Raw genomic sequence first — 24185 nt, 5'->3', positions numbered from 1 at the left:
TGTGGATGAATTTTCTATGATATCATTTTTTTATAATATTTTAATTGGAATTCCCTCGTCATCGATAATATCATAAACTACTAAGTAATATTTTAATATTTTAATTGTGTTAAGATAATTTAAAAAAAATGCAATCGGACAATATAATAAACACCTAAAATGACATTAACTGAAGTTTAATATAGTCCAGTATGTCCAACTTGAAGATACGAAAACGTCACATTCAACATGTAATTTCTCACTTGTGTTTTGACAAGTGTCAAAACTAAGACAATTTTTACATCAATTTTATATTTTTCGTCGTGTTCACCGTTACGAAATAACATTGTATTGCAAGGGAATGCTTGAAGGTCTTTAAAGAAGTTCATTTTTCGTCTCAAAATATTATTTGTTGAATCACAAAATTCGAATGTCTATAAATGGAGTACACTCGAGAGAAGCCTTACAAAACCCAGGAAGCTTTCGACGGACAAGTTATCCTGACCACCATGACTTCGGATTTGGATTTGAACACAGGTAAAAAAGCACTGTACACCATGTGATGTTAACCTAACTGTTAGGAGTTCAAGATTTATTTGTCGATGCAGAATGTGAATCGGGAAAGTCCGAGACTGAGATTCCATCTAAAGTCTCGCAGAAATCAATACTGAGCAATATGTTTAGGTTTATGATGCAAAAAAGGGGTAATATGTTTTCTTTTATCATTTCATTGCACTAAAATTATAAATATCAGATGTTAATGTGAATTGTGAATCAAAGAAGTCTCCAACTACACCAAAAGAAGATGAAACAATGTTGCCAGGTAATAAATAGTTCCATAAGTAAGTTTATTGTTTTTGTGTACTTAGACTTTGATCATAAACAAGAAATTGCAAAGTTTTTAAATACTAATATTTCAATCAATAAAGCTGTCAAGGTACGAGTCTTTAAAATGTAGTTTTTAAATATAACATTCAAATAACATTTTCTTTATTCAGGAGAAAGTGTGAATGAATCTAAGGAACCAAAATTTTCAATGCTCAATTATATGTTTTGGTTTATGACTTTAAAAACAGGTATGTATTTTTAACCTTTATTTTGTAAAAAGTTTAATAAAAAATTTAGAAACCAAAATGATTTGTGGACCTGTAAAATCTTCAAACACTACAGAGGTGAAATATGATTCCGAAAGTCCCAAATTGGAAGAAGCAGTTAAAGATAAATCTTCCGATGATTTGGAGATAGAAATTAAAAATTGTTTTAATTTCGACTTAAAAGAACAAAATGCAGAGCACAGCTTAGAACAGCACATAAATGATGAAAATGTAACGCATAATTTAGAAGTGAGCGAGTCCAACAATTTTGAACACTGTGAAGAAGTATTAGACTCTATGGATGTTGATTTGCAAAACAGTTGGTAAATAATTTCTTGAACAAATTTTTTATTGTTTTATTATTAATCTTTCAAATATTTTTCAGTAACAATAGTTACAGAGATAACATCCAAATGTCTTTATGTGGTTGTGATTGTGAACCATCTGAAAAAGAATTTATAGAAAATATTGTTTCGTTTAGTGACATATGTGAAAATCCAAGTCTCTTAGAAGATACAAGACTAACGGTGAAAGTTAATAAAAATTATTATAAGTGGAAAGTTGCAGCCGGGATGTTTGCAACGTTTTTAATTTATAGAAAACCTTTGCCACAAGTATTATTTGGGTAAGATTTGTTCACTATATATAATAAACTATTGTGATTTTGTAGAATGCTGTACAGAAATTGGCGAATTTTCATACGCTTTCTGTCGTACCTCAAGAAGTTGAAACTCCCAAACAAAAGTCATGGTGGAATATTTGGAAATAGGTTACATTTAAAAAAGTAATTAAATATAAAATAAAATCCAGCTAAACATCTATATTTTAATCATGTAAAAAAGCTTCCAAAACACAGGCCAGGTGTTAATTTGCCACAAACCGTTATGTAAAAATGAACAACTTATTGGATATATATAACGAGTCTCGCAACAGCCATGATTTATTGATGTTTTTAAAATACAAGTTCCTTGATAGATGAATATTTTTGTTGGACCTGTTTGGCGTACGCTACGGGAGTATTGTGCCATAAATTCGGAATATGACGACAAAAATGACACCTGGGTTTGTGTACTTGGGGGTGAAATTATTAAATGTAGCGGCACCCATAATTTAAGAAACCCATAAACGAAAATTAAAAACATATAGAATGACAATTGTGCTTTTAATTTTAATTCATTTTGAATGAATTTATTTCTTGTGTGGTTTAGAAGACCAGTTTTAAACGACTTCGGATTAAAAAGTTCTAACACGTAACTTTAAAGCAGTTTAAATTCCATGAATAATATTAGCATCGTATTATTTTAGCGTTGTTTTAATTTTTAGTTATTTTGTGACTAAAGGGAACGTGAATGTTACTATGTAAATATAAGAGAATTAAGAATGCAAAATTTAAATTGTTGTCTTTGAATTCTGCTACATTTTTATTCTGTATAAATTTCTGATTTTTATCAATCCCAAAAATTATATCTGTGCCAACGAAAAATAGTTGTGCCGTCTACAATCTACATGACAAATCATCTAAAATTTAGCTCGTATTTCGGTCAGAATGGAGCCATTTAATATTCACAAGTCGTATTAACACAGTTCTAAATCACCTAGGGAGCACATATCGTCAAGGATTTCTCTATCTAGTGTTTTGTGTATACTACGAGTTCGAGGGACTACTTTATCTATTTTTGCTCTATTTACACTTGCCTGTTGGGCATAACCTTACACGAGAATATGGGGTGGATGGCATTGATGTTGTTGAAGCTGTTTGGTACGTGGCTGCAAACAGGATAGAGTTTGAATAAAACGGGAGAATCGTTTTGCCGAATCCTTTGTGATGGTTTTTCAACATATCAAGAAGGAAACGTAAGAGACAGCTTAAATATGTTTCGTTCAGTTGAGTAAACAATAACAAGACTCTGTTCCATTATCTGCATCTTGAAAGTTATTTATGCAACTTGCTTAAATTGGGACGTTGTTCCGACAACTTAAAATATTATCGTCCCAAAACTATCCATACAGTTTAGACTCATTTAAGCCAACCATAGTACATTACATTAATTTACTGTAAGTACTTGGTGTAAAGAGACGGCTGCATGTGTAAAAAGAAACGGACATAACTCTTTTGTCCCACCTTTTAATGGGCCACTCATCACATTTATATCCGCATAATTCCCAACTAAGAGTTTTATTTATGGTAATAAATCGAACTGGTAATTTCTGAGCCACTTACTTGTTTCGCTCACGTTCGGTTCGGTTTCGTGTGGCGATCCCGGTCTACTACTTCTATGAATATCTGAAAAAAAATTAAACTATGTTAAAATTGATGCAATCTTGTAATTTGCAGTAAACTAAGTGATTAAAAATCGAATGGCTTTTTAATGTCCGGGTCATAAAAAGGCTATGCCTGGGAACAGGTAAATTAGAATTCGATGAAAACTTGGTGAACAGGGACTTAATTAAAATTGAATTTCAGAAAATCGAATAAGCCTGCAATGGCGTTTCCGTTGGCCTTTTGCTTAATTTAGCCATTTTAATAAGCCAGAAAACAATTTTACAGGCCGCATAATAACCTGACCTAATAATTCTTACTTTTCGGCTGCGAAACCAATTTCGGTACGGTTTGCACATCAATCTAATTAACAAGTTTAACTGGGGTTATATTATCTTGTTTAAGTTTTGATTAAATTTCTGCGGAATACCACTAAACAAAGCACTTGACCGTAGGACTAAAACCGGAGGAGGACAAATGCGAACTTAAGCGTATTGATGACCCCCCCAAACAAGTTTTGTTTTAATTAATCTGTGATATTTGGTTTGACCATTATTAATATTCTGTATCAATAAAATATATATTAAATACTGATAAAGTACAAGAAAATTAAGTTAAGTTTAGCATCTAAAATCTAAAATCTTTCTCTGTAGTGGGTGCAAGCGAGAACATAAATAAAGTTGTTTCGAAAGTAAATATTTCAGGCTATAGACAGATCCTTTCCGGGTGCTTCAGGGCGATTTATGAATTGTTTATGCAACCTTGTATAAAACAGGCTGAAACATAATTCAACTGAATCCTTGCACTTACATGGCGTGCACTCAAATGCTCTAATGCTTTATGTATTCCTCTCTCTCATTAAATAACGCTACAATATTCACCTCCATGCGAATTTATATACATAAATTAATCCTTATTACAATTACTTTTAATTGAATTATTTAATTTTATGCAAATTACTTTGAGATGATTCTGTATTCTATTATAACTACAAAATTATAAAGAAAAAGTTTTATTTTATTTTATCAAAATTTAAGGAACATAAAAATAGAGAAAATATTATTATTTCCTTATTGTTTAGGTATACAGTAGTGGTCATAATTATAGCAACTTATTAAAACATATCCTGCATTCCAGTATCTATATTTTTTTGTGATTTTTTCAGTAATGCCACTGGTACCTACTGTTTTATTTTTCAATAGACTATGAATTTAAATCGAATATTTACTAGCGGTTTGTTGCTAATTATTTAATCACTGGTGAAAATGAAACTGTAAGAATTATATATAATCCAACGTTACCAATACGAGAGAAAAAATTTGTTGGAGTTCTAAAAGCGATAACCGAATGTCGAAAAACTACCTAATCTTCTCGTCAATTAACAATATTTAACATTTTAAAAAGTTGCTATAATAATGATCACTATTGAAAATGATGTATATTATCAATTTAAATATTTAATTATAAAATAAATCATAAACTGCTTATTGATAAATTTTGAATTTGCCTACTAGTATCTTAATAATAACAGTATTTCTAACAAAGGAATTCTTTTTTAAAACAAAGAGAAACTGATGAAAGTAGTTTTTTAAAAAGTTTTCTACTATTGTGTTCGACAAATCATTAAAACGTTTACAGGAATCTATGCTCTTTGAATTACTATATTAAGAAAACCTGCAAAAGCAGACATGCCTAAAGATTCCTGCGTTCACTGCATCAATACTTCGGTGCTTCCGTTCCCCTCTCGGAGATGGCGCTGAACGCAAACTGTTCAACGATCAACCCTTAAAAATTTTGACTTGAAACGAAATAATAAAATTCTAGTTCATTCAATTTATCGCGATTCTTAGCAATATAATTTCCCTAATGTTTAATAAATTTCCCGTCGATTTACATAGTTAACGACTTTCAAGCGGTTTTCTATTAATATTTCTCCCCGCTCGTTCTGTAATAAGAAAGACTATATAACAAAGTCTTAATAACTTTTCTAATTACTTTTGGGTTTTGCGGAAATCATTAGTAGCCCGTATATTACGGGTGAATGAGATATCCAGCTTCACGCGGTTTAATTTTAACTGCCTTCGGCTTCTCAAACCGAAATATTAAAATTTTTGGTAAATACATAGAAAAATTACTTGTATTATTAGCTATAAATCCACATTAAGCGTATACGATTAATATTCTACTTTTGGGATGAAATATTTACTTTTTTCAATAAACCATTTTCATGTACATGGAAAACAAAGGCGCTTGCACGAACGGAACGTAAATACTACCTTGGAACTGAATTTCGTCAAACTATTATCCTTGTATGCATTATAATTATATTAACATTTGGAGTACGAAATTAGCCAAAGTGAAATTTGAATAACTATTATGCCTTACTAAACTACACTTAGCTTTATGTTTAAGATATTAACAAACTTTGAAGTTTATATTAATTCGGGTAAACCGTAAATCACGACATACCTCTAATACACTTCCGCAACGCGGTCTTAAATAGTTGATTTTGTACATTTTGAAGGAATTATTCGGAAGCACTTATTTGTGTGACGATTAATTAAATTTCAAGTTACTAAATTGAGTACGTATGATTTCATAATTGATAATCCTTATGCATAATATTGTCGAATCAAACGGAGGATTGTCTAGTGGATGATTGGCGAGTATTTACTCTAGTCATCCTAGAATCTCCTTGCGAATTACTATATTCTTAATATGTCTATCCAGTTAAACCCGAGGGAAAACATTTACCTATGGAATTATCCTCGGCCGGCTGGAATTGGTAGGTCGCTTTGAATCCCTGTCCGGGCCAATCAGAGTTGGCCACAAACTCGATGAAGAGCTCGGACCCGGTGGATAGGACCTCTAGTTCGCTGCCCTCGTTGCACAGGACCCGGATCGCCGGATCCGAAGACGTTTTTCCGTCGTAGACACGGATCAGGTCCGCGCGGTTCAAGCAGCTGGAAACAAATGTTTAATTTGCGTTAATTGAGTTACGACGGACGAACCGAGTCGTGCTGATTGGACGTGTATAAATAACGGGAATATTCAGAATAGGGGATTATTGGATACGGTTTTTTTAGGTCGATGATTTCCGACTGTTGGTCTGTTATAAATATTTATTATGGACGGATATTCTGATTTGGTAGCATGGGAATATAATTTTAATTTAAAATTTAACGGGTTTTTTTGCATAATGTGTAAATAAATAATGTTTATAATAAATTGTTTATAGTCGCTTTACTTCTGCATCTTTTAAATTTTAATAAGATTGTTCTGATTAAATAAATAGAGTTGTGGTCATTATTATATAATATTGAGCTGAATATAAATATAGTAACTTTAATTTTGAAATGGATTTTTATTGATAAAACCTGTGTTATTTATTTAAGCATTAACCCCTTATATAAATTCTATTTTTATTTATTCTTCTTGTCACTAATTTCCGAATATACGAAGAAGTCTATTGGGATCGACATTTTGATCTTTTAACCAATCCATCACAAAGTTGAATTTGTGTTTGGGATAAATCAGTTTAAGGGATGTAGGTACGTCGACTTGATATCGTGTTTCATTGTGAATATTACAAACTTTTTATTGTAGTTTTGTCTCATCTTGTAAGATAAGCAGAACTACATATTTTTTTAAATTTATATTTAGAGTTGTCACTAAAAATTTACTTGTCCACACTGGTTTGATGGCCCAGTAAATGTGATCCTAACCACGTCAAAATTAAACTTATAGGTCTGGGGTCAAACGATCCCCCATCTATTAACTATTTTCTCACAATTCTTAAACTAACTTCATCTAAATTTTTTAATATTACATGAAACGATTGACTTATTTTGTAAAATCAGGCATCAATAACATGAAAAACAATGAACATGGGTATGCAATTGTAGTAGAGCTCATGTTTTTAATATATATTAATAAGGTGCTATAATTATGGCTACTTTAGAATTATATATGATGCCATTGAACCATAATTATTGTATTATTGTATATATCAATTTATATCTATTTTTATTTAGTATTTACTCAAAAATGCCAACAATAACTGTTTAATTTCAAATTAGTTATGAAGCCAGAATAGCTAATATTTATACTATAAGTCAGTTAACAATTTTCAATTTTTTTATAGTGTGGATGAATGATGAAGTGATATTATCATATTTTTTTCAAATGTTTGTTTTGGATTTTGTTTCAGATTGAAATCAATATCCTCCTATCGAATATATGCAAATGTAAGCTGACCCAGGTTCAGAAACAATTCAAAGTAAATATTACCTTTTGTTTGCTTGGAACAGATAGAAAACGCGTGTTTACCAAATCTCAGTTAAGAAAACAAAATTATAATGCTTCAATGCCGAAAGAAAAATAAAAAATAAAGAACAAAAATAAAACGACATAAATTTAATAATAAGTGTACCGATGAATATTTGAAGTAACAAATTAGAAATCTCGAGGACGAATGATCAGTTAAAATACGTGGTCAAATATTACATGGTTTATTCAATTTTTCCCCTTTCGACAAATCAATCGATCCGGCATCAAAATATATTGAGCCTCGTCCTTCGGATTTTATGAGAATACTGCTGACAGGATAGAAAATATTCTCCTCTCGTTTTGAGAGGGGTATTCCGTATTGTTCCGAAATCGAGAAATTAATAAATTTAATGTAAATAACTATCGGGAGTATTGACCTATTGTTTTGTCCATCCCAAACTAATGATTAATGGCTGTTGCCAACAATTGATGCGAAATATGAATAATAAATGACATAGTTTTTATATCTGACGTTCCGAATAATCTAACAATTATTGTAATTCTCTAACGGCACGAAACAATTCAATTTACTTATCACAGTTACAAACTTCACTTGCATGCAACGGAATAGATAATTATCATAATTTATAAATAAATCAATCTTATTTAGGATCAGTTACAGAAAAAACTTTGGCATTTTATGTGAGCAAAATGGAGGTAGGTCGAGTTCCACATCGGGGCACTCTAGACTGTCGCAGCCTTCGTAGAAATGTCCTAATGTTTGCTGTTCGTGAAAGAGTCCCGTGTAAATTCAATCCAAGCGCTCCATTACGCGCAGCCACTTTTCACAAAGCATCCCGTCGCCCCCGCCTCCCAACCAGCCCCTTGATTGATGATGATCCTAAATAAACACCACCTCGGGACTTTTAAATATTAGCCCTCGATATGAAATATTTATAGATCTGGATCGGGCTCTGTAAAATCCCATAATTTTTCTGTTTATGGTATTACCGGTTACTTTTGTATCAGGAAGGATCAATCGTAAGGATGATTTATGTCCGTTTTTCTTTGTCGTTTTACGAAATTATATTTACATAAAGGAATATCTATGTAGCGGACAGGATTCAGGCTGTATCCATTGATCCTGACACAGTGTCCATAGAAAATAGACAATAACTTTTGTGTAACATAGTCCGCATTGACGTGTTCGACGTCAGTTAATTAAAACACGACGGTCATTGCTACTATACTCTAACGAATGTGCTTCTTTGATACATTTTTGTTAATTTCATTAGTAACATCAATGACCAACATTATGCTGATTAAATTACATAGACCGGAAAATAAATATAATGAAGTATAACCAAAATATAAATTTCCGGATATGAAATTTTTATTAAATTTGGATTTTCGATATTACATAAAATATCATGGCTTTTTAACGGTTAAAAAATGAAAAAGGTCCACTGATTAATTGCGGAATCTCGTTATACAATTTTATTTCGAGTATAAAAATCGCGTAAATCTTGAATAGTTATGGCTGCTTTTAATGTTTTTAATGTTTGGTCAGCGAAATTTATGGCAAGAAGTGCAATTCAATTTTGTTATATTAACGCGCTCTGCATGGAACATTAAAGGCAGATTCTAGGCCCTTAAAATTTATCATTAAAACTCCCGAAATTAGTGATGATAATGCCTAGGATTATTCTAATACGTACTTTAATGATTTTATATATTTATAAAGTGGAAAACGATTCTGATTAATTTGATTTCAACCAACGCTTTATGCTTGGAACGAATAAATCGAGGTAAAATCATCCAACAATTTTCCTGAAAGTTTTTAAATTGCTTCAATATTTTACATTGAATCGCTTTCGAATTATACAATTTATTCCTCCCGTGCCAGTGCCACTATTGTAAATGCTGTATTTCCTTGATTGAAAATTATATTTTAAGGAAGTATTCCCTTTACGATATCCGTACCTTCGGAATTGTTTCCAAAACTCGAATAAACGAAATCAGTCGAGGCTTTGTTGTCCTTAATAGCCCATATAAAGTTTTTCACTTTGATGTCGAAAATTACTCGGTTTTCTTTTCCATTATTCAAGATCCGATGTGGTACATGAAAAACATAAAAAAACAACCGGAACCGCGGGTCCAATGAAAAAGCAATATAGGCAATGACACGTGTTCAAATGCACAGATTCAATTCAAAGTTTTTCGGGAAGGAAAAGAAGTCTCTTTACGTCGAGACGGATTTTATTTTTTAAGTTGGTTAGATACGAGCTTACTTTGTCGAACTGAACGGGGTCAATAAAATGGGATTCCGAATGATCCAAAACTATATTTATTCACATGACTAATTTAATTTGATGTGATATTAATACTTTGATCATAATTAATATATTACATTAAACCTGTTGTAATTGTACACATTACGAACACGTCGGAGAGCAAACTATAGTGATATCAGTTTACACACGTTCTTGATATTCTGTTTATATCGCACTATAATTTCATATTGAAATCGACGCCACCATAATTGTTTATGGTAATTGTTCCGGATTAGTGGTTTAGTTTTATTTGCACCTGTCAAATACGTTTCCGTTGATAAAACATCAACAAGGAAAAGAAGGAACTGTCAAATAATTAACGAATAAATATTGAAGAACGTAAATTCAGGCAGGTGTTCACGTCCGTGACTATCGACGTTCGCATCATCGTACCTCGTATTATTCGCAGTTAAAATCTGGACACGCTGTCAAAACTACGTTTCGGAGATGTGATCGATACCGACGTCATTAGCAGATTTCCCTGCATTTATAGCCAATTTCTGCATAAATATCGCCGGAGCAGTTTTATGCCTCGGTTTATCTTGTGTTCCGATTCTAATGCACTTTTCATTTATTACGTTATTGATCTCAACTCCGGATTTTTATTCGTAATTTTGGTTCGATAAATGCAATAAAATATATTGGTAATTTAAATTTTGTGTAATTATTATTATCGTTTTACAGAAGCGGAGATATATAATAATATTTATTAATATTCTGGAAGAATAGATTATTATAAATAGTGACTATGAAATATATTAAAATATGAGCTGCTCTATTTTAATTGGATGCCAGTATATATTATGTTTATAGCTTCTTCTGTTATTGTTGAGTCCACTATGCCACTAAATTTATTCTTTAAAAAACTGCGTACTTATTTATTTTTCAATGGATAAAATTATCCAATTACCAGAATCTAGAGTAACATAACAAAAAAAAAAAAAATGGCTAACAGTTTACGGCTAAATAAGTCAGTCGATTCCTGTATTATTAAAAAATTTAGAGAAACTTGTCAGGTAGTAGCTACGAAAAAAATTGTTCGACTCGGCTCGATAACTCGAATGTCAAAAAATAATCTAATCTTATCGCCATCTTAAATTAAAGCTAGCCTGGAGGAAATGGGACTTGCTGAAATTAGATTAAGCATCTTGAGAATATGGTTAATTCATTTGACCCCAGACAAGAAAAACCCTGGTTTCTACTAAAAATAAGTCCAATTTTGACTTGCTTAGGATTACATTCATTGCTTCACAAATAAAGCAAATTTGTTTGAACAAATCAAAAAAGTTGGACATATTTCCAATCTAATCTCGACTATACCAAAAAGATGTGAGAATTTTATAGCCAATAATGGATACTGGACAAAATATTAAATATTAAGGCCATATACATTATTATTTTAATTTTTATGAAATTTTTAATTTTTATGAAATTATATATGTGTGTTTTATTATTTAATGAAAAAAAAATCACGTAAGTATATATTGTATAGTATTTAAACAAAAAGAAAGTTGCTCAAATTTTGCCCGATAGTGTATATTTAATATTGTTCTTTTTTAATGGTATTAATTTAAATAATAGTATTAGTAGTCTAAGAGATTTTTTATTTATAAATGAAATAAAACAATAATTTTCAATTCATATAAATGAAGGATGCGCTATTATTCAGTTAAAATAAATATTCAGTGACATTTTTTATTCTAAATTTTAATCATGGGTATTAAAATTTGTTTTAATATATTTTAATACGTTTTGTGTCTATGTTATATATCATATATTATTATATACTTTATATATTATTATATCAATTTACATTTACATTAATTTTATCGAAGCGATATTTTTTAATAGTTCACAGAACGACAGACCTTATAAAAAGAATTTACAAATTTAAATGATTTAATTAAAAAAAATAAACAACAATAGTAAATTAATATTATTTCATCTGTTCATTTAAATTACAATAATATGTCTAAAATAGTTAACATTTTATAAAGTTACTATATTAACGACTACAACAAAATTAGAGTGAATATCTCCCTCGTGGTCAACGTTTATCGACGGATTTAAAAAATAAAATTATTGTGGTCTATAATTTAGGAAGACCACAAAAATTTATAACCAAACAGTTTCTTGTATCAAAATAAATGATATCAAAAACAATTAACAGGTTCATTAAAGTGTGGGGAATGGAAAACTATTATTATTATATTATAGTATTTCCAATCTAATCTCGTCTATGCCAAAAATATATGAGGATGTTATGGCCAATAATGGATACTGGACAAAATATTAAATATTAGGCCATTTACATTATTTTTTTAATTTTTAGGAAGTCACTTTAATTTTGTCGTGATAAAAATTGTTATGTCATCGTTAACGTGATATGTTTCGTCAATAAATAATATAATTTATATATGTGTGTTTTATTATTTAGTGAAAAAAAATAAGTCACAGACATTTTATAGTATTTAAACAAAAAGAAAGTCGCTCAAATTTGGTCCGACACTGTATATTTAATATAGTTCCTTTTTAATGCTATTAAATAGTAGTAATAAATAATAGTATTTATTTTTGTAATTAAAATTAGTAAGAGTAGTCTAAGAGATTTTTTATTTATAAATGAAATAAACAATAATTTTGAATTCATATAAAATGGTGAATGCGCTATAATTCAATTAAAATAAGTATATTGCATTTTTATTCTAAATTTTAATCATATATCATATATTCTAAATTTTAATCATAATCGATATAGGTATTAAAATTTGTTTTAATATATTTTAATATGTTTTGTGTACAAATAGTATTAATTAATGTATGTATTTCTAAATTTCTATAAAATGGTGAAGGCGCTATATTTTTGTTTTTGTTATTTTGGTCGAATAAATGAAACTTATAGTGATTAATCACATATTTATTCATTTTATCGAAGCTATATTTTTTAATAATGAAACCTTATTGAGTTATTTTTTATTAATATTAATTAATAAATATTTATTTTTATATTCAAATTTTATGAAAAATTATTGTTTTATAGTTGCTTGGGTAATAAATGTTAATTAACAATGTATAATATTGTTAATAATTATTTATTCTACATATCAAATAAAACAATTTTATTTGCCTTTGCTCAAGTTTTTAACCAGTCAAAGTTTTAATTATTTTTTAAAAATTAATTAGTCTTATAACAACGACAAAAGTTGAAGTAGAATGAATCAAATCAATGTTGTATTTACCTTGACAATAAAACAAAAAGTAAGTACGTCTTTAATCAACGTTATTGTGAATCAAAAAGCAATAAAGGAAAATTCAGAATAAAAACAAAGCTCAAGAAGTAATATTTGCCGAGTCCCTCGCAAATTAAATACACCGCCATAATGAAGGTTAAATACTTAACAAACATTTACGGAGTGCGATCGTCTGTTGACAGAAAAGTGTTTCTGTGTAATTTGCACATTAAACCCAAACATAGAATTTATCTTTACGTGTTGGGGATTTTTTCGTGTGTGTTAGTCAAACATTCGCACACCCACGTCCATTCATCTAATGAAAGAGGATTCGGAATTTTTAAACAGTACAATCATTTTGCAGGAGAGCAGTTTTATGAAGTGGAGTGCGCATTAAGCTAAACCCTTTGAGCTGTTCTGTTGTGAGCAATAACCTTTCGCAGCGTGCTGGAAATGTCGATTGGCTTTGGCTTCGTGCCAAGATGACACTAAAGATATGCCGGCAATTATCGACATAAAATTAAAATACTTACTTCGATGGCAAATAATGTTGCTCCGGAAATCACAATATTTTACTTTTTTGTTTTTGTTCTTTTTTTTAATTTGGTGCATCGTTGTTTTAATTGTAAATGTGAATGTGCAGTAAGGGCAAATCGAAGTGGGACTTATGATTAAAAATCCGCGGCAATTTGTTACTGGCGTACAGTATGTCGGCTTGATTAAAGTCATGAATATTTATGCAATTTTGTAGGCAAATTAATCTCAGACAAAGTATGTAAATCTTATAATAAAACGGTGCAAGTGAGTGGAAACACTGAGTGAAAAAGCTTTCGACTTTAATATACACTTTATTTTTAAAAAATAGATAAAACCAGAGATAGTATTTTATCATATTAACAAAATTAGATGCTTAAATCTCGCAGCCGAACAAGAAAACCATCGCGTTACGATAATGCACTTCATAACTGTCATAAATAATAGCTTATTTCTCTAAAAACAACCCAACCTTGATTCCAAAGCGCATTATGTTTTTAATACACGTTTCTTTCAGCTCTCAGTTAAGAAATATGTTCACTAAAACTTAATGCTGGGGCTTAATCAAATCGTTTGCGAAACCGTAAGCAAGGAAATATTAAAACGACGTCGCTGATACGATAAAATACTTAATAAACCGTTTTATGTTGGACGCTGAATTTTTCTCTGTTAGTTCTTAAAGCTATTTAATAAAGCCCGGCTTTTTCGTAATGCTGCGTTAAGGTTTTTGTCTAGTATTTGTGTTAACAAGTATTTATTGTTACAATTAGGCCATTCAATTTTGAATAGGTATTTTATATGATTAAAATATGTTAGATTGAAATCAATAGCAAACACTGGACTCATTAATAACTGGTGGAACACCATAATTACCCTACATATTTAATTTATTGCTGATTTAATTAAGCTGTCATAAAATTAAAATGTTTTAAGAACGTTCAGAAAACAATATTCATAATTTGTTTCAATTAAAATTACCGCCTTGGTTACTTCATGATACACCAACAAAATTAATTATAATTTTCTGAACTTCATGTTAAGATTTAAAACTAAATAATTAATTTGCAAGTTAAACTTTTGCAAAAACAAAAGCAGAAACAGAATGTTTTATCTTATGGATAATTGATTTTCTGCAACTAATGACAAAATGTTTAAATTTTTAGTTTATTTCTAATGGAGCTGAGCGTGTTTGTGATAGCTGTAATTACTAGTATAATAAATTAAGAAAACGTTATCGGTTCGACTATTTAATGTAAACAAGATTAAATCCAATGTTCACCGCGAAATCCATTAATTTCCTGTTGAACGCATCTTTAGTTTTCCGTTTAAATGAACTTCATTTAATTAACATGTCTAATATGTCTAATATGTCTTATTTACCAATACAAAAATTACACAAAATACGTTCGACATTTGTCATTTGTTTATTTGATGATATGTGAAATACGAATAATATAATAGGGGGAAATATTGAATGAGGAATTTCGGGCGACGTGCGAACTAACAATTGGCGTTTCACACCCTCAAAGGATACGTGTCAATTCGTCACCGCCGTGCCTTATATATTTTATTATGATATCAAATATTTTTAGTCGAAGTATACGAGTTCGAACTCATGAACCATCGGAAATATTAATATAATATACATCGTACGTCAAACTGCATATAAATTGGTCCTTATATGAATATAGAAGGGTCGTATATATTTTTTGGAGGCTCGTTCTTCTTTACCTTGTCGTTACGTCGATGATACGTCATATAAATTATTTTAACGGCTTGCGGCACATTGTAAATTGTGATTATATCTTCTGGCAAATTTATCACGTTGCCATTGCAATATTTTTAAGTCTACAGGAAGTAAAAATATGTCGGAATACAATAAAGTAAGCGGAGACGTTTTAAAAAATAAAATAGTTACAAAGTATTTCATATCTCACCTCGAATATAAAACTCTGGATCGGGTCGTGCTATATTTTATGGAATATTGCTCAAATTCAATAGGTGGCATTTTATGCTGTTTCTCTATCCATATAAAAAAGATTAAATGAGGTGTTAAAAATTTCACGATTGTCGAAATCGCGGACAGAAAAGATAAAAGTATGTATTTAGGATATCTTAGAAATAGGACGTTTTTAAGAAACCTAACATTGTTTCCTAAAATTTTTTTGTAATAAAATTAAATAAAGATTTATTAAAATTTAATATATAATAAATTTTCTAATCTGTTGAAAGGGTTTTCTCGACATTTTAAAACTAATTTCAATTATAGCTTTTATATAATATAAAAAAGTTGCATTATATCGAAATTTTAGATGTTTTTGTTGTAAGTGTAAAAAAGTGTCTATAGAAAGTTTTTGGCCTTAATGAAAAAACTAAAAAAATAAATACACCTTTTCGAAATGTATAGAGTATTCACATAAGGCACGGAGTGAAGTAAACAATAGTCATGAGCTTATTCTGGCACAGTAAACCTATTTCCCTTTTTACACGAATTTGATTTAACAGTTAAAAAGAAAAAAAATTTCTTTTTATATGAATTGTTTTGTTTTAACACGTTCTTCAATATTCTATGAATTTTTCTTGAATATCATATTGTTATATTATTTTTATAATATATTTAATGAATTAAAATGTGTAAGTACGAAATAAATTTTTAAGTGAACTCTAACAAGTTTTTTTTATTTTTTTTTTAATTTTTTAATATTGTTTACACCTAATTATCTTTTTATACGAATTTTTTCGAAACGTATCGTGTGAAAAGAGAATTCGGAGGGCCGTATTTAAAACTAAAGATATCCAAAAAATATTTTAGACAAATATTAAAAAATAATCGTTTGGTCCAATAATTTAGCATAAAAATGATTATTATAATTATTTACTGTAATTTAAAATAAATAAATAAATAATAATAACATTAATAATAGTAATAATTTAAATAAATAAATTTTTAATCAGAATAGCACAATACGCTTGAATTCTAGCCCAAAATTTAAGTATGAAGTAGGTGTCAATACGAGCCAACCCTTGCAAACTGATCAATAACCATCAGTTACCTGACATCACGTGTTCACCACGCAACTAAATTTATTTATTTTACTTCGTACCGTGTTTGAATGGAGTCTAACTTTGTTTATGTTACTCCGTACCTAGATTGAATGGAATATAGATATTTTAGAAATGATTAGAGGTAAAAATGGGCTGTAGACGTGAATTTTTCTCTACCTAGTTTGGAAATATACATAACAGCCAAAATTCATTCTAGATCAAAAGAACCAAACATATTTTTGCTTAAAATTACGGAATAGACCAGCTTAATATTCAATATTTATTACATAAACAATGCCATGTTCTTGTCAAAAATTTCAAAAACGATTGGATTAAGTTCCATAATTAAGTCCTAGTGAACATAATTGTTTATGGAAAGTTGAAAGAAACAAGTATTAAAACATAATCCGCTTTAACATAAACCCCAAAGTACATAGGGATACTTATATGACGGTTATATAGTTTGTAATTTTAATACTTACAAAGATTTCTTTGTTGAACTTTAATATACTAAAATTTTGTAAACACTAGTGACGGAATAAGGGCTTTGTGAACTCCTGGCTCATATTTATTCTAGTTATTAAAATATTCATTTAGTTAACCAAATTTTTTTATAAATATTTTTCAAATTATATTTACATGCTTTGAGAGAATTAAATTTGTTAATCACATAATGATGAAACCTCGTTGAGATTTGTTTTCCATTTCAAAAACGACGAAAACATACTTCATATATAACCGGTCTCAGTTTTCTATCACTTTAAAGTTTAAAATAAAAAATACACAAAAGGTGCAAACTTGTTGACGTGTTCAATAGATATCTGAAACAGTTAATTATATCGTACCATTTGCCAAACAGAAACGGCGACACAGACTGTACATAAACGACCATTAAATCCCGAACAGATTGTGTTGGGGAACGTTCGGAATGGGCCAGATAAATTTTTCTTACCTCAAATCTCCTTTCTGCAGGGCGACCTCCTCAAACACGATACGTATCCGTTCCTTGTATCTGCAAACAATATAAATCAATTTAAGAGACCATTTATGTGCGTTATGAACTTTATAATGCCGCTAACGTAATGATAAATCGCACTGTTTCGAGCCGATCTCGGAATATTAATATAGTCGTGGGGAGGATTAAGTATTACTATAATATTTTTCCCTAAAATTTCTCCCTATATAAAAAAATATTTATTTATTTACTTGTCAAATTGAATTATTTAATAGAATTAAATAAAAGTAAATAATAGTTGTTGTTTTGTGGTTAACTCAATTATTTATCAATTAACAGTTATTTATTTTAAATTATGTTATTTCAAGTTAGCAAAATATTCACATAATAATCATTTTTGCCACATTTTGTCTATTTAAATAGAAACTGACAATTTTGGAAGTTTTTATAATTACATCCAACAATATGTATTTGACAAAATTATAATAATTAACGCAACTAATTGAAATTTTAGCTATAATATGGGCTGTAACAATTGAATATTTGATTTAAATTATTGCAACTGATGGCAAAATATTGTTCATATAATACAAAATACAAAAAAAGGTACTGAATAAATTATACTGCATAAACTGATATTCTTGTGTAATTAATAAATTTATGTCTTTAAATTTGTAAATGGTTGAATATCATTCTCATCTTTATTACATATCATAACATTGTGCTTAGGCATCACCCGTACAAAATAAATAATATTAAGGGCCCATTATGAACTTTATAATCCACCCATGATAATGATAAATCATCCACTTTGGGTTAATCTCGGATTAATAATACCCCGAAACGTGCGCTTCTGTACATACGAACTTTTACATGGCGTCGACTAATGAAATATTAATTAAAATAATGGAGAGTCGGAGAAAAATGTCAAGTCCGCGGGGAAATTAATATACGGCAATTGTTTTAGAGAGTCCTAATGAATACAAATCACGGGGAATACTTTGCTCGCTGTATTATCTTTAATTGAATAATAGTTCCTGTGATATTTCCGTCCTGGTTAAAAGGCTTTTTATCACAAAACAAAATATAGTCCCTAAGGTTTTTGCTTAAACAAGTGAAAATACATTTTTAATATAATCGGAACGGCATAATTGTTCTTCTTGGAAAAATGAATAACATCCATAAAATAATCAAGCAAAACCGTAAAAGTATTATGGCTTTTCCGCCAAGTTTAAAATTAATTTTTCGTCCGTGAAACGCATTTGCACTGTTATTAAAACATATGAAACGTGAACCTGGAATGTCGTATTTCCAGATATCGCCTTTCATGACGATCCTCTATCCGGCATAATGTTCTTTTCGTACGCCGCATAAAGGACAATAGAGCGTTTAGAACGATTTCCTGCAAAATATTAAAACGGCCAGTGTTTGAGCTTTTTTATCTCGGATATTTGACGCACTCGTTCACACTGATATCTCAATTTCCATGAAAACAAAACGCTATCTATTATTGCGATTTTAAACAAGTATTTAAAAGTGAACATATTTTTATAATGATCAGAATTAATAAATAAATGATTGCGGATTGTGAAGTGTTTGGACGTGCGGTTTTAAATTCTATCGAATAAATCACGTCGGATGGTGCCGCCGTTTCCAAAAATTATTGAATCGAAATTTTCGCTTGCATGTAAAATAATTGGTTCAATTACAAAATGCTTTGCCACAATTTCCCGTGTAGTTTTTTTATTAATATGGTATGGCATATTTATGTAGCATTGTTAAATTGTAAAATTGAAATTGAAAATGAGTGGTATAATTTTACCCATGTTTTTGAAAAACGATTTTGTTCCGCCAATTAAAAATTTAAACCTGGTTAAATAACATTCCTATCAATACAACCGTGTTGTTTGTTGAACAAATCATATTAAAATATATGAATATTTTTACGAACAATATGTCAAAGCCATACATTCCACATTGGAAAAGGTGAAAGTATTTTAAGTGAATAATGTCTAAAATATTTGTACATTTTCATCTGTAAAGAAAAATAAATAATTTGGAACTGAGAAATAAAAACAGACAAAGTACTTGTTCGAAAAGTAATAAGAAATAATTTCATGTTGGAAAAAATACAAATAATTTAATAACTTACCTATACATTTACTTACTGTTTGTTGTAAGATATGTATGTATAATATTTTACAATATGTATTATAAAACTGTTTAAAAATTTTATATAATTTGTATATTTTTTATTTACAGTTATGGTAATTGTAATAACAACTTCTTAAAATGTTAAATATTTTTGCCATAAGTCTTTTACTTATTATGTTAAAATAATATTAATCTGCTATTGTTTTTTTATACAGTAATATAAAACTATTCTATTCTTATTCTATAATATGTTTCATATATGCATGTAAAATAATTGGTAATGTTTATTTAATAAAATTTTATTTATTTTTTATTATTTATTTAATAAAATTTTTAGTTTTCTGCAGATAACTTATGATCTGTAAAAAATATCAAAAACTTTTTCGGAGATAAATTATAGAAAAAAGAATTCTCTACAAAAAATGTTATATAAAATTTTCCGATAAAGTTGATGGTTGCGTCAGAAAATGAGAAAAATGTCAAAATTTTAAATCAGTCCAGCTTTAATGTTAAATAACTTTTGATAAAATGAATATATCAAAAAACTGTAAAGCGTTAAATTTTCTATAAAAATCTGTTTTGATTTTTTTGAAACAGTCTAATATATATATATATATATATATATATATATATATATATATATATATATATACTTTAATTTTAAAATAGATTTTTAATGAATAAATATTTGTAAATAACATTAATACATTAACATAATATTTTTTTTTGTTTTTTTCTGAATATATGACAAGATAATATTCATCTGAACCACTTGAATTACTGTAATAAATTTGTAAAGTTTTTATGACCAATTTGGTCATACATGATTTTTATATGGTTGATGTCTGAATATTGCATCGGATACAATAATAATTTCATGGTGAAATATATTTATTAAGAGCATAATTTCTTCAATATATGGAAGAATATTGATGTTTAAAATATGCCTGTGCATAAATTATTATAAGAGGAAGAACTGAAGCATCCCCGTAGTATAATTGAATCACCACTATGTTTCACTGTGGGTATAAAAACTACCAGACCCCTCTATTTTGTGATTGACTATAGCTTCAGTTGAGGCTAAGATTGGATTATTTTTTGATATTCGAATTATCCAGTTATTTATTTTCATTTATACAAAGAAAAAAAATTATAATAATATAACTGACCAGTTGGATAGTAGCAATGACAGAAAAAACATATAAGTACAGGCAGTACAGGCAATTCATATTTTTAACATATTTTAATAAGTTGCTATAATTCTGGCTACTACTGTATAATAAAAAACAAAATAAATATCTATATCTACACCTGTGACGTAAAAAATGATAAATTACTACTAAAAAACTTAATTGAAACAGTATTAAATGGCTAAAAATAAATTAAGGCTGAATTAAACAAACATAAATAACAATTGGCCTCAATTAGAGTGCTGCAACAATTATCGCGAAAGTTAATTAGCAACTTCTGACAACTGACAAAGATTTCGAACAGACCTGGCGCGGAAGCGGTACGAACATCGGATATTCTTGGGATAACTTGAAGGGTATCTGGGCGAATAGAACTTCCCGTAAGCGGTCGCGTGTTGCGAACTGACGAACTGGTAGTCGCACATTGTTCCTGGCAACTTCAGACCATCTGTACGAAACAGTCCTGAAACAAAACAACACGTCCATGATTATGTCTATTATAAACAGACGGTGAATAGATAGTTGGACAATAACGGGCATTTACCACCCTCGACGGATTACGAATGACACCCTCGTAAAAATCGCTACAAAGCATTTCCAGCATTTTATATGAACGATCTTTTAGTTTTATGTATGTTCCATCCGGTTTAATTAAATGCGATTCATTTAATCTAAAAATGTACAGGCGAATTTCTAAGTCTAAATTGCTTTGTATCTTTTAAAATTAGGTGGTGACGATTCCTTAAATATTGAATATTATAAAAAATAATACAGTTTAATACAAATATGTTATAATTTATAATAAATCCCCAACTAAAAACGTAAATTACTTTTTCTGGTAACTAATATTAAATGCACCTGTAATTGTGTAATTTAGAGAGATAAATAGATTTTTAACAAGTCAGTGGCGTTAGACCTCCTAGAAGTCATCAAGTATTCGATTACCAGCGACTGAGAATTTATATTATAAAGTAGAATAGAAATTCTAGTCGTGGGTGATGTAAAATGGGGATTATTTGAAAGGTAAAATGCAACCCACGTAAAAATTTACAGTCACCGCATACCTAATAATTTGTTTCGGGCTAATTTTGATTGCATATTTTTGCATTTAAATATACGGTCACTGTTTCCAGTTTAATGCAATCGGAATTTCAATTCTATACATTTTGTTCCAATCGAATCCGCGTGCACAGATTACTGTCGAATAGAATCGAAATTCCCAATTAACCATGTAATACGTATCTAATTTCGTCAAAAATGGAGACCGTTCCAAAAATAGCAAAATGGACGTATAGAATCAAGTATTCACGAACTAGTTAAAACCGAACGGCAAAGTAACAATGCATACAAAACACCCCCTTAACAACTGCGATTCCAAACAACCCGCTAATATTAATTACGACTTTAATTCCTAATTACGTCGGCCCATACGTAAATAGTTGAATGTAAATTGTTTTGTGTTAATTTGGACATATTATAATTTATAAATGGCGTGAAGTTGTGCTTTAACAACCACCATACTATTGTGGCCACTTACTGGTTTTAAACAAAATTGTATTTCGCATGCGAGATCATTTCATGAGTGGGAACACGCGAACACGAATCGATTTTGATAAATTCAGGAATTCAGTCTATCGGAAAGTGGCCAATCACAACTAATGCATTGCTGTTGTAACAGACACGCGAAAATGTTTTGCCTTTGAAAATTGTGGCCATTATTAATGCTGTTTAAGATATTTATAGTGGTGTCACTTTATTATAGACACAGAGTTTTGGTGTTATTGAAAATTTACAACATCAATGCGGCCACAAAGTGCCAATAGAAATATATTTTAGTGCATACCGAGAGCTTAAGACATTATCCTGGCTAATGAATTCTTGGATGGGACGTCAGCCTGCTGCAGCCGTGTCGTTACACGTGCCGAAATAAATTCACCAACGTCATTATTTACATGTGCATTAAGAGATGCATTATAAATGCGCTCCAGACAATACTTAAACTTTGTGAGTTAAAATAGAGACGCTGAATTAACCAGTTTCATAACTGAAGTTGCAATATTTTAAATTAAATTGTGCACATTTTGTTCACAGCTACGACCTACGCAAATATTATGTTGCAAACTTGACATTTTTACTAATTAACATTAAGATACAAAAAAACACAACAATCTCCAGGAGTTAGTTTCCAGTAGTTTGAAATTAGTTTCCGTATTAAATGAGTGAAACCGTGTCCGTAACTAATTACAATTAAGGCTAATCAGAGTCCGCGTAAAGTTGTGTAACAAACACGGCCGGAAAAGTTCTAATAGATTTAAGAATCCGGAGATTATTTGTCAAACAGTCGGCATGAAAGCGGAAGTTCGTTCCATAATTAAACATTGCCGACGTTCTTGTAGCGCGAGGGTCGTCGACGTCGTTGCTTATTGTACGTTAGTTCGTTTTAATAGAGGCTTATAAATAATCAGCGAGCATAAAACGAGCCATGGCCCGAATCAAGAGAAAACATTAAAGCGTATTTAAACACGGAACCCATGGTCTCTAGGTCCGTCGGAGAATTTCCAAATATTTCAATGGGCACGTTGCGAACTCGGCCAAATGTCCAATGTCCTGCTGGACACGTTGAATGAACGGACGGGCTGTGTGTAGTTACGGTCGCACTCAACTCAATACACTTTCATGATTACATTCTGGAAGTCCGATTCAATTTATGTCTTAGGATTTTTACGGCGCTTGTGTTGCGATCCGACACCGAAACGATCCATTCATGAAGATCATTCATTATACTAAATTGCAGATAATTCAGAACGATAATATGAAAATATTGCCGATCCGCCATAAATTAATCACAAAGCGTAGTTATAGTTTTGCAAAATCAATCAACGGTGAATAGATGATCCGGATTGGAATTGAATCTATCAATATGATTTAGGGTTGCAATACGTGTTTCTAGATGATGAGAATATAGATAATTAATACAAATTATGGCAGACTCGCAAATGAGTCGGGCGCATTTAAAACCAAACGGCCTCATCAATCCGGCACATCATTAATAACATTTAAATGTTCCAAGAATGGCCGTTCACAATCTATTCGTCTATTGTTTCAGTACTAAATGTCGGACATTTTGGAGTAAATTTCCGAA

General features: G+C 29.9%; 2 protein-coding genes across 4 annotated transcripts in view; one reads left to right on the top strand and one right to left on the bottom strand.

Moving 5' to 3' along the window:
* The window catches only part of LOC109598630 (suppressor of lurcher protein 1), a 154662-nt gene that overhangs the window by 20635 nt on the left and 109842 nt on the right, over nt 1-24185 (bottom strand). Inside the window, exons 7-10 of the mRNA XM_049964787.1 lie at nt 21350-21506; nt 17697-17756; nt 6088-6296; nt 3295-3357 (exon numbers count right to left, since the gene is read on the bottom strand). Of these exons, the coding sequence (XP_049820744.1) occupies nt 3295-3357; nt 6088-6296; nt 17697-17756; nt 21350-21506 (489 nt within the window). The remainder of the gene's footprint in view (nt 1-3294; nt 3358-6087; nt 6297-17696; nt 17757-21349; nt 21507-24185) is intronic.
* Nucleotides 220-2227, top strand: LOC109598631 (phosphatidate phosphatase LPIN2). Of its 3 annotated transcripts, none has more exons than XM_049964790.1 (7): nt 220-516; nt 588-683; nt 734-802; nt 978-1055; nt 1105-1396; nt 1459-1687; nt 1744-2227. In XM_049964790.1, exons 1-7 carry the CDS (start codon nt 420-422, stop codon nt 1840-1842), a joined length of 960 nt encoding a protein of 319 aa, XP_049820747.1. In that variant the 5' UTR covers nt 220-419; the 3' UTR covers nt 1843-2227. The 3 variants fall into 3 exon arrangements, with proteins under 3 accessions (XP_049820747.1, XP_049820746.1, XP_019870092.2); XM_049964789.1 differs by having other exon boundaries at nt 221-516; nt 570-683; XM_020014533.2 differs by having other exon boundaries at nt 221-516; nt 561-683.

This window comes from Aethina tumida, chromosome 3, assembly GCF_024364675.1.
Source record: "Aethina tumida isolate Nest 87 chromosome 3, icAetTumi1.1, whole genome shotgun sequence".
NCBI lineage: Eukaryota > Metazoa > Arthropoda > Insecta > Coleoptera > Nitidulidae > Aethina > Aethina tumida.
This window is presented reverse-complemented; position numbering and strand designations above follow the sequence as displayed.

Excerpts from the sequence above, each read along its gene's own strand:
- LOC109598631 (XM_020014533.2), top strand. The coding sequence starts at position 420 with ATGGAGTACACTCGAGAGAAGCCTTACAAAACCCAGGAAGCTTTCGAC. Across the intron at positions 517-560 it reads GGATTTGGATTTGAACACAG|GAGTTCAAGATTTATTTGTC; the intron begins GTAAAAAAGCAC and ends CCTAACTGTTAG. Across the intron at positions 1,397-1,458 it reads GTTGATTTGCAAAACAGTTG|TAACAATAGTTACAGAGATA; the intron begins GTAAATAATTTC and ends AATATTTTTCAG.